At 40.8% G+C, this 12555-nt stretch overlaps 1 protein-coding gene across 1 annotated transcript in view; it reads left to right on the forward strand.

Moving 5' to 3' along the window:
• The window catches only part of zgc:171482 (zinc finger protein), a 63265-nt gene that overhangs the window by 47636 nt on the left and 3074 nt on the right, over positions 1-12555 (forward strand). Inside the window, 1 exon segment of the mRNA XM_034203837.1 lies at positions 3617-3713. Coding sequence (XP_034059728.1) covers positions 3617-3713 — 97 coding nt within the window.

Consider the following 12555-nt stretch of genomic DNA (forward strand, 5'->3'; position numbering starts at 1 on the left):
GCCTGAGTCTATTTATAAAGTGCTGCATGAATGAGTCTTAAAACTTGAAAATGTGTTAGCATCTTACTACTTCCGGTTCCCTCTTTTCGGAGTCAATGTTGTTCAATCTGAACATAGGTGGGTTGGTTGGTTGGTTGGATGCCTGGAATAAAGGTGTGGTTGAGCTGAGAATGTTAGTTTGTTGATAGCCAAATCTTAGCCTTTTACTTCTGGTGATTGCATTTACGCTCAAATAAAGAAATAAAAGTGGTCTTAACATTTTGGCTACCCTGCTGAACCAAACGTGCAAGTCTCATAAATGCATGTCTGCCAGAGATCTTATTTTAACCAATATTTCAAAATCCATAGGAAAAAAATCCTATTGCTTTTTGTTGAGGGACCCCTTGTGATGCTAGGGTTCTGGGTCGGCAAATAAAACGACATCACTGCACACCTCTAGATGTAAAAGTCAAGTTGAGATGGAAGACAAATAACACAATTTAATTAATGAGCTGTAGCGTCAGTTTGGAAACTTAAGAATATGGTAGTTTTATCTAAAGGCATTACTTCAGAAATAGTTTGTTTCCTGTGTATGATAATTTTTCGTCAAAACAGATGGTCTGTCCTATTACTGTCACGTTCTCTGCTAAACTAATTAGTCCCTCTATAGGTCCTTCAAAGATTGTAGCTTGGTAGAATTCCACTTCCTTCTCACTCTGAATCCCTGCTCCACCCCTCTCTGCGATGGTATTTGTGATATATTCTAGGAGACGTACCGTCAAGCCTTTGCGGCAGACTGTTGGTTTTGATTGCTTCAATGGGCTTCTTTCTGGATCCAGTTTTGTTATAATCTTCCAAAGCACATGGTAAACTAATGGTGTACTGAAGCACAAAGGCTCTGAAGAGCTCTGAAAACTATTATGCCTGCCTCCACTGCGAATAACACTACACATGAATACCACAGTGATATTCTCAGATGCAGTCGGTCCCAAAGGAGGAAGCAGAAAACAAAGGAAAATTCTACCTTGAAATTACCATGTAACTTGATGCTAAGCGTTTGTTGTAAAGTATGTTTAAAGCTTTTTTTTTCTCTATGCGTTCTAAAACCAAACTATTTAACCAACAATGTTCAATACAGTCGTTTGTGCTGACCACTGCCTGTAAACCCTGAGAGGCTGCAGTTAGCGCTTGGCGACTTCAAATGGGACAATAGTGTTGCTTGTGCTGAGGCCTACTTAGAATATATGAAACTCAAATTGCAAAGAAATAGTAAATCTCTTGAAATGAACAACCTTTTCTCAGTTTTCTTCCAACATCTCATAACTTTTTTGACAAACACATAGGCGTCATTCCGTCATTTTGTTGCTTTTAACGACAGTCACAACCCGCTCCACACCCACTGTCTTAGCTAGTCTCACCCCCTCTTTTCTCCCTCCCTGGCATATCTTCATGTTTAATTAACAATGCTTAGAAACACCCTCACAAATACTGCTCATGCTCACAAAAAAACCCACATTCACAACCCTGCGCTGCATGCTGTCAGCTCAGTTGCACACACACGTTCCCTGCATGTAATTAACATGGATTAGGGCACAGTGTTTTCTTATGCCAGAACTGCTTTATTTAACCAAAAGTAGAGTGTGTGAGTGTGTGGTGTGTGTGTGTGTGTGTGTGTGTGTGTGTGTGTGTGTGTGTGTGTGTGTGTGTGTGTGTGTGTGTGTGTGTGTGTGTGTGTGTGTGTGTGTGTGTGTGTGTGTGTGTGTGTGTGTGTGTGTGTGTGTATTTTCTGGCACAGACACAAGCTGCAGCATATTGTACATCAGTGCATCTCGGCCAGGCAGTGGGGAGGTTACATCAATCAGTCTGAAAGCAGGGAATCTGTCTTTGTGCACACACACACACACACACACACACACACGGTTAATCGTGTACACAAGAAAAGACCTCTGTGTAATCCTTGCAGCGGTACAGAATTATGAGGAAGCGAAAGGGAAGAAGAATGAGAGAATTATCATTCCTTTCTTTTTCTAAATCATCTCTTCTCCAATGAATTGCCTTTTCATTAAGAGAGAACAGAAGTAATGACATTTTGGTTGAAGAGGATACTATCTCTTTTTTTCCCCTCACTTCACGCACACACACTCCGTTATTAGCTCCTAATAGATGCAAAATATCAACATTCAAGCCAAGGCAGCGCTTCCTCCAGGCAACTAATCCAGTTTTAGCTTTCTTGTAAATGACTGTGTGTCCTTAATCACCCCTGAAACAGACAGAGCGACTCAGACCACAGGGAGCAGATATGCCACATTATGCAGCCGTGGCCCAGTCGAAATAACCCCCCACCACTACTAACTGTATCACAACTTCATCCCCCAACACAACACACTTCACCAATTACCGCCACAGAAGGTCAAAAAGGTGATGGAATACACAGGCAACTCGTAAATCTCAAGGACAGTAATGACAGCGGAGAAAAGGGCACAACCACATAAGCAAGCACACCCAAATGCAGTCGCCACAGCCAGAATTACACATTTGTTGTCAGATAATGAAAATGAATGTGCTCAGAGAAGGAATGGGGGGGGGGGGGGGGGTGTTCATTGTGGCAGACTGGGAGGGAAAGGGCTTCAAGTTATTCGTTTTTGACTGCTTTGCCATACAATTCTGAAGTGTCAAGGTTGTTCATCTCTGATTGGTGGTGACGGCATTACGGTGCGCACAATGTGAGAAAGCAAAAATAGAATTGGTATAATACACATGAAATACACAGGCCAACTATGTTATGTTGCTGATTGATCTATCCTTGTTGATACAGAGAGCTTTTCCTGTGATCCTCTGCCCTCATGAAAGAAAACAGATTTGTGTGGCCATGCTGTAGTTACCACATACAAGAGGACTTTTTTGGGGGAGGGGATACACATGTCATTGTTTCCCCCTAAGCCCAGCATGCATTCGACATCACTGCTGCAGTGTGACAATTACCACGTCTCCGGCTACTCCACTTGGTCTTTTATACACGTCTTAATTTTCTCCGGAAATGTTCCTCTTTCACCTAACTCTCCGCCTCGCCTGCCCCTCCCCTTCTCTCTTCACCCCACTCTGCTCTGTCAGTATCTCCATCCTCATCCATCTATTTCTGGATGTTCATCTCGACCACCTGCAAACCCTCTAATTATCTCACATCTGTGTCTCAAGCACGCATTTCACGGATACAATAAAGAGTGCACAGCCGTACACAGTAGTACACAAGTGCACAACCTGCTGCACTGTTCTTTTTTTACCCCGAGTGTCCCAATTCCTCCACCTTGTTGAAGTTTCAAAAGGCACCTTCACACACAAACATAGGAACAAAATAACATTCTCCAAGGTTCTAAACATTTATCTGGCTTTCTGCTACTGATCACTCCAATCAAATATTCTTCTAGATCCTGTAATGAGGATAATTAGTATGCACTGTAGTGTAAAAGAAAAACGTCTAAATGACACTCATCAGTTCAAATGTGTATCATGGCTGATGTTTGCCTCACTGCTGCTGCTAACGATGATCCAGTTGATGAAAGTGTGTTAAGATTGAATAAGCTGTACAGTACTTATTGAAAATGCCCTCACAGTAACCTGTGTGTTTGTGTCTCTCCAGGGCTGCGCAGTAGTTACTCTTGCAGTGTCTGCAGTGTTGTCCTAAACTCTATCGAGCAGTACCATGCACACCTCCAGGGCTCCAAGCACCAGAACAAGTGAGTACCCGCCACTGAGGACATTCTTTTCATCCACACATCCAAAAGTTTTGAAAGAGATTTACAAAACAGACAATTCCCACTTTTTAATGTGTATCGTTCTTTTTTACAAATGAGTGCATCACCATAAATATATTTTAGGATTGACAGAATGGGCCCCGTTTGTACAATGCATTGCTTTGAGTCTCTGAAGGACTTTATGTGAGAGAGATACAGCAGGCAGCGAACTGCAGCCAGGAAGAGGCTGTGACCACCATTTTCTAACTGAACACTCAATCATGTTCCTGTCTTGTCCTACAGAGGAGAAGCAAACTATGTCACACTATGGTCATGGTATTCCAGTTTACAGTAATCATTTAAAAGAAAATACTGAAATTGGAAAATTATTTTGGTTGGGAATGTAAGAATGTTTTTACAGACAAGGTGGTTGCCCGTTGCCATGGTTTATCATTAAGATGAGTTCTGTGGTTCCAAAGATGTCTATTTTATAAATGTTGTTATTTGTATTTCAGACAAAATATCATAACCTAAGCATTCATACTGCGCATTTCTGTGAACAATGACACGGGGAAAATACTTTTACACTGACAGGGCAACATTTGAAATATCTGACATGCAAAACAGCACAGCTGACATTCACTGGATATAAATCATTTATAATACATATAGAAGCCACAGAAATGGATGTGGAGCAGGCTGAGAAAGCGTAATGGAAACAGGGTTATTTATTATAAAGAATGACAGTCACGCAATGAGATTTTGTCCTTTTTCATTACCGATATGAACATATGTCATCACAGCCAAAGTGAGGGAAATGATGTTTACCAGCGGGAAAAGTGTGTGATATGGAACAGAAACAATTCATGCATTTACCATGAGATAGCTGTGAGTGTGGTTATAGGCAGTGTGTTGGCGTGTGTGCATGTACAGTATGTGTCTCTGTGCATTTAAAGCGATGTAATGAAATTAAGTGAATGGAATATTTGTTTGATGACGGTTGCTCGGGGATATAAGTTAGTTGTTACGGCTGTTTCTTTTTCCCTTTTTTTAGCGTTGAGGCACTACAGCTGAAATGTCTGTATTTTTCCACCTCAGAGAAACACTTGTTCCGGCTTCGCACACCGAACTACGGCAAACACGTTGACTGTTAGTGGGTGTAGTGACAATAACAACGGCAAAAACAGGAAGGAGAAAGGCAGATGGGGAAGGTGGATGAGATGAGAACAGAAAGTAACTACTAAGATAGGTTTTCTTTTAGCTAAAGGTAAATATTTGTATAATCTTTCTTTAGAAAAAGGCTATGAATTGTGTTCCCCCTTATTCAGACCAAACAGTAGGTGCTATGGTTGGACACTAGTTATTAGAACATTTTCTCTAATAGTCTTTATGCACTCACTGCAAAAGCTTCCATCATAACAAAATACTAATATGTTTGGTTGGTTTAATGGATTATAGTTTATTAAACAAGAAGAAAATGAAGGCTGATAAAGGGAACGGTACAAAACCAACCATCCAGAAATCATGGTCAATATCCTGTCCTAGAACAATGGAATAATAGACTATTGCAGATCACTGCACAAACACCAAGACAAGATTATGGACTATTGTGATGTTGTCTACCAAAATGCACATAAATCAGATCTTGCTCCACTCAACATAGCCTCCAACAGACTATGCAGATTTGTTCTTGGTTGTCCTTTTCGTACACATCACTGCACAATGTATAACCAACTTAAATGGCCTTCTTTAAATGTAAGAAGACACAGGCATTGGCTTCAGCTGATATTTAAATGCATTTATCTTAACTATCCCCCTTATTTAAAGCAGTATTTCGTACCCTACTCACCAAATCATCAAGTTAGACATTCTGTTCAGATTTATTTCTCTGTCCCCTCTGCAAAAAAATTGATTGGCAGAAGAGCGTTCATTTTCAAAGCCCCAACAGACTGGAATACTTTACCTGCTGCTATTAGATCTCTTGCATCATTGGGTTTATTTAAACATGCATTGTTATCTCACTTTCAACTGGTCTGTACTTGTTATAACTGATATTGATGAAACTGATTTGCTCGACTGTCTCAAATTGTAATGATTGTGTGCATTGCTTGAATTTCACTTAACAGACTGTATAGTTATGTGGTTTGTCTTGTGTGTCATGTTTTGCATTTTTGTTTATGTTTGTCTGTAAGTTGTTGCTATTGTCGGGACCCCCTTGAAAACGAGATGGTGCATCTCAAGGGGTTTATCCCAATGAATAAACATTTCTATATACATATGTATAAATGTAAATAAGTGCCACTGTTATTAAATAAATAATAAGCTCAAGAACATTTATTTGTTATGCAGTGCTTTTTTAAAAGGTTTGTTTAATCGTTAATATAAGAGTTAACCTCAAGGGACTACAAATGCTAAATATGTTACAATGAGTGAGGCTCAAACTCGAGGATTAGTAAGGAAGTAGAAATGAGGTAGATTACAACAAAAAGAAAGTGACAGCCTAACAGATTAAAAGGGACGTTTTAAAAACACTCTTTCACACACTTCTCTTACCCAGAGAGCTTGTTAGATTTGCCGAGGTAAAAGCATCAAAAAAGTACATTAAGCATTTTATACAGATTTGAAAGATGACTTGATATACGACAGACCAAGGTTCCATAATGGACAGCATTATTATATTCACAAAGATATAATGTTGACTCGCAGGAAAATGTGTTAGTGTTTTTGGATTATGTTTGCAGAAGGCAATGTCCATTAACAACCAAATGCCACCCTGCAAGATGCTGAATCCTACGGTTTTTCACTCACTCAGTGGGCCTGGATAGGAGTGTCAGCTAAAGTCCTAAAAAGTGAGATTGTCGAGATGTAAAATGTCTCTGCACAGAGGCTGAAAATCAAGGAAAAGATGGTGCCTCATAACTCTCTCCTTCTGTCAGTTAGACTGTCGTAAAGCGGAAAAAGGCCAGACGTACCGAAAGAGTCCTGTTTATGAGAGAGAGACGGAGAAAGCTCGACTGACTGACATAAGAGAGACAGTATGGAGCACAGATACAGAGAGACAGATGGGAAGAGAGATCAGACAGACAGAAAGACACATCATGTTTGAAACAGAGGCAAAGCCAATATAAGCAAAATACTGGGATGAATTGATAGGAACAGACGGATGGACTTGCAGTAGAAATGTAGTCATACAAACTGAGACACGGATGCATGGGAGACAAAACGCTGCAAAGAAACCAAATCTAAATTGCAGCTGAGAGAAAATCTCCTTAAATTGAAGTAAAAGGTGAAGCCAGCAAGATAAGGAGCAGATTTGGAATTTGCACTGAGGCTAACCCAGGGCTGCTGACAGCTGTAGAGCTTAGGATAAGGAGGGGACGGATTGACAGGACATCGACGGATAGAGGGCAGTGAGAGACAGACTGAGGGAGAGGTAGCAGGGAGATTTACAGGGCAGTGCTCATAGGTCACTGGATAGAAGAGGAGCATCTTCCTCATCCAGCTTTCTAGACACGCTCACAGGAAGTGGTTTGAAGTGGAGGAAGTTTGGTAGAGAGCTGGGCTTCAGTCTTATTCACAGCAGTGATATTAACTCAGCATTGTGCACAGGCATGTGACGCTTAGTAGCACAACGAGTGTTTGGTGTTATATTAAAAAGGAACAAAAGTTTGGGTAATTTACAGACAAATATTTGATATTTGATATCCCTACCCATCCAAAGGTTCTGCTTTAATACACAGTGCATGCATTATTGTAATTGTTTTAATGCACAATCCATGTTTTACCCAGATGTTTGTATAATTGACTGTATTCATATTTAAATAATCATGTGAACAATTCCCTGACTTTTTCAGAAAACAAACCAAAAATAAAAACACTTATTCATATATTTTGTCTTTATACAAACATGATAAGCAATGAGACAGCGCTTAATGATGTCTGAGGCTAAAGCGTTTATGTGGCCCATCATTTTGGATTAGTTCACATGTGATTGTACAGTTTATGTAGTTTAATAGCATAATAAAAATGTAGTTTGACCACTTTATTCTTAGAAGTTGCCGTTCTCTATTTTTAATGCAAATGCTATGGATTGTATTAAATTCCCTTCAGCAGCGTGTAGGATACAGACTTAGAGACAGTGTGCATAAAGTGTGTAAGAGTCCATGAGAGAGCCCTCAAAGCACCAGCGATTTGACAGTGCGACAGCCCTGAGCCCTCGCAGACTTATTTTGCGAGCCTGTGCCGGATTCTGTTAAGTCCAGGAGGGTAAAGACTAAACTGGAAATAAATCTTGCCAGCTCTGTTACATTAGAGGATCGATCCTCCGGGAAACATAGAACAAGAACAAAGGTTCCACCTCATCGACCTCACTTCCTCTGCTTCACTCAGGTGAAACACAATACATGAGATGTGTTGGGAACCAATTCAGACCAAGTCTCATTTATAGACACATAACCAATCAGCAATGCGCATTACATTAAGTAATAGGGGTGTGCTGTTATAGCAATTAAAGCCTTTTTCACACAAGATGTGAGTGTCACTTTTCTGCTGACATGGGAGTGGAAGTGGAAATGAAATCTCTCTCTCTCTCTGAGGCATTGGAAGTTCTGACATAAGAATTAATGAGGTGTTTAAAGTCTACTTACTATAGGAACAAGCTGTCTGATTATTGAGCTGCACAGAAAAGTGGTTTATAGTTGTAAACAGTCATGTGTTGGTGGTGTGAATGAAGAAACATGTGAGTACTTATGGAAAAAAGGCTATTGAGATTTTCCTGTTCCTATCTCTTGGTTGTTTACAGCGTGGACAAGGCTTTTCCAAAGTGATGTGCGATCTTGCACCATAGCTTTGACTAAATGTGGATGTGTGGATGTCTGTGTGTATTTTTGTAGGGTGTGTGTGTTTTTTCACACTCAGGCTGAGCTTTGGCTTGTGTAAGGAGCTTTCCGAAGGAGACGAAAGCACGGCTGACAGTGGCAGGGGATTAGCTCTCACCGAAGAAACATCCATGAAAACCGTGTGTGTGCATCTTCGTCTACTTGTGTGTATGCGGCCCACTTCTATGCCTGTGTGTGAGTGTGTGTGTGATGGCTCTAGGAATGTGTCATCATAAAACAACAACATATTTCTCTATTCTTTAAACAGCTGGGTGCATCCGTCTGCCAGCTCTTCTTATCTGTGACGTGCATGTGCCTCATCCCCAGTCAGCTGCAGGTCATGCTGCAGACTGGCTGCTGTAATTGGACCTGTACTGGATAATAACAGCGGGGATATAACTAGATAAAACTCGGCATTACATTTGCGCTGTTTACAGTGTGTTACCATTAAGACAATGCACTTAGCTGGCCAGTATGAACTAGCCTGACTCAAGTACTGCCAGTAAAAGCTAATGGCTTGTTTTAAAAAGTGAAAATTAAAGAATGAACATAAGGCTGTCAGCAGAGGTGAATTGGTTATTCCAGCCCTACAGCTGTGAGAAAATCTGGCCAACGTGTTGATGATGGCAGGCTGTTCCCAGTGGTGACTGTGCCTGCGTTCATACGGGAGATCTTTTTTTAGTCAACTTTTTAAAGTGATATGCTGTATTTGTAAGGGGATGCAGCAATTACTTTGTGACAAAGTTTGTGTTTCAAGTTTTGATTCTGCCAATTTATATTTTCTTTATTTTACTTGCAGTCTTGATTAAAAGCCCTTTGTAAATATAATGTATGCAAATAGGATATTACTTGTTTTTTGGATAAACATAATGACAAACAAGATGGCAATCTCCTCAAATTTGGTTATGAGACTCGTGACAAGAACATGCAAGTGGTTCAAATGTGTAAGACCTAGTAGCAGCAGTGACTGTATACACACGCTGTAGAGTATTTCCTTAAATGCATCTTTTATTTGATAGACCCCTGAATCAATTAAATGTTTATGTACCGCAATTACTGTTTGAATACCTGCCAACAAAAATGCCAATAATATTGGCTTATTGGCATGCTGGTGCGTGAGTCAGGCTCTGTTATAACGATCCTTCTGCGTCTGGTTCAACATTGTTTTGATCAATACCATCCAATAGTCTGAGCCAGAACAACTGTTGCTAGAGAGCTCATACTCGCAGTACAGAATATCCTCAAGGCATTGTGGTTGTTATTCAGTGATTACCAACATGAATAGTTTTTTTGTACAAGTACACATGCATTTCAAAATATATCTAAAAACAGAACAGGCAAGAGCACTAATTAGCTCCTTGGAGTTGACCAGAGAAAACAAAAGATCTAAGTAAAGCGCAGTTAACTTGATGGGAACTGTCAGCTGGGTAGTATCTCTGATCAAAGACACTGCGTGGCTTTAACTACCCGTATAATAATATCCATGTTCACATGGCTCACTAAACTCCATGGTCTTTGCTCTCTGGGTGCTTCTTCATTGTACAATCCCAACCTCTGGCCTGCCTTTATGTGGGATTATGTGCAGAGCGTGTGCTTATGTGTATTTGTGATGTTTATGCTGATGTTAACGTAGGCCCTAAGGGTATAATGGTGAGGTCAGGATCAATCCTTTTAGCCTACTCACCCTGGTAATTATTCAGCATCAGTGTCACAGAGGACACACACACTACAGCACAAAGTAATGCACGTTGAAGAGAGAGAGGCAATGAGAGAGAGAGAGGGAGGCAGCGAGTGTGAGAGATTACAGTGGTTAGTGTAAAATAACTGAATGTGAATAGTTGAGCCATCGACCAGCTAAAGAGGCAGCATGCTGCATGTGTGTGTGTCCTCTCCCTGCTCAAGGCAAGGTGAAAGGTTAATTCAGGTCTGCGTAGGTCAGCTGTCCTCACATGGCCCCTCTGTCACATCTGAACACACACACACACATGCATGCTCATGCCTTTAGGCTCAGCTTTGTCTACCCAGAAGGCACTGGATCATGGGCTCCATAGCTCCTTTCGCCCAAAAATCACAGGTTTTTTGTTTATATAAACACACATCTAAATACACAAACCCTGCCCTGAGCATACTGTCTGCAATGAAAATAAGGCAAGGGTGATGACGAGGGGGGGATCATGCCTAAATGACTCACAGCTCCCTTAGCAACTCCCCCTGCTTGATGCATTCACCTGACACACACAGCTACCAAGGTGACCTTTACATCCTAACACACACTACGCTCTGACACAGAGGCAGATGCGCTCTATCTGCACTCTGCCTCACACATCGTCCTATATCTCACCTCCCACATGTGTGGCCCTGGGACAGATTATTGGATTTAATAGTTACCACCTACAAACCATAACCATCTTTTAACCCGTTCCCTCTCCTGAAATCTGCTAGTTTGAATGTACGTTTCTGAAATAACTTTGGGACAAGAATATAGAGCTGAACCTGAAGGCATCTGGTGTTATGAAGCATACCTGCTACTCCTACAAATATCTGAATTAATGAGTCGATTGGTTCATTATCGATGGTCGGACAATTACTCAGCAACAATCTAGACAAACAAATTAGATATTTGTCTCGAAAAAATTTGCCATAGCCTAAATATTTTTGTGAATATTTGCTTTACTTTTAGGTCACTGTAAATAACATATCTAAGACAGTTGGAGATGTCATCAGGCAATTTGATGACCCCCACTTGGGCTCTAGCTAATTGTCCTGGGCATATTGTGTTATCTTTATTAACGTGTTATAGCCTGAACCAGTGGTTCCAGACCTGGGGGTCTAAAGATAAAAGTAAGCAGTCAGCAAGTGATTAAAACAAGAAAAAAAGAGATTCGTTTTTCTTACTTTTAAAATATATTTCTGGGCCAGAGGGCTTATATTGGAGATGTTAGAGTTGAAGGGCAGAGACAGAGGGGAGGACAATCCTTGAGATGTTCGGCCAGTTCGGGATTCAAACCAGCTTACTATGTTGCGTGTGACACCAGCTCTAACCACCGAGCCATTTATTCCTTCTTGTGAAAAGTGGAGAGTGCTACATCTTTGTCTCAAAAATAAAACACATTTGTTGCAAATTCTCAAATATGAAAATGTGCTCCTTGTTTCCATCTGAAAATCATATGGTTCTTCAGTGAGAAAATCATTTTAAGGACATCACCTCTAGCTTGGTAACACGTGATGGGTCTTTTTCTCTTTCTTTGGGTCAAAACAACTAATGTGAAAATAACTGACGGATAAATAATGAACTTAATCATTAGCTTCAACTCTACCAATCATAAATCATCCTAAAGCAATCACCTCTCGTAGAAGGTCACAAGCAGCGTTATTATAAGAGGTCACAAGCCAAGAAGGATGCGAACCTCTGTAAATAAAGCAAATCAATACTGAATATAACAGTTAAGTGCAGCCTTCATCATATATCCAAACACAAAAGCCATCGACTCGTGTGAAGGGTTTTTCAGAAAGATCTTTAAAGATAAGACCAAATGGTTAGAAAATCTAGACCTAGCAAACAAACAAACTATGTATTAGGTAATGCACCTTTAAGCCATATAGACTTTGCACCCCAGAATGGACTGACCCCGTTCTCCCTCCATCTTTGACCCAATGTTTCTGCTCTTCCTGTGTCCTTCATTCCCTCCTCAATAACTGTGCCCTCCCCAGAGAACCAAACAGCCTACAAAAGTCACACCCTCCCACCCCTCAAACAGTCCAAAGGGCAGTATGAGTCCCGACAGAGCTGACAGGGTGTAGAGGCCACTGTTTTAACAGCCATTACGGGGGGGATGGATATCTCTCTCTCTCTCAAGTGTGTGTGTGTGTGGGGGGCAACACTCCAATTAGGAGTGTTGTTGTTGGTGGAGTGGCTTTTCTAAAAAGGACTGTGATGAAATGGGTGAATTTGTTTTGCCGTTTTTTCA

This window comes from Gymnodraco acuticeps, unplaced genomic scaffold, assembly GCF_902827175.1.
Source record: "Gymnodraco acuticeps unplaced genomic scaffold, fGymAcu1.1, whole genome shotgun sequence".
NCBI classification, from domain to species: Eukaryota; Metazoa; Chordata; class Actinopteri; order Perciformes; family Bathydraconidae; genus Gymnodraco; species Gymnodraco acuticeps.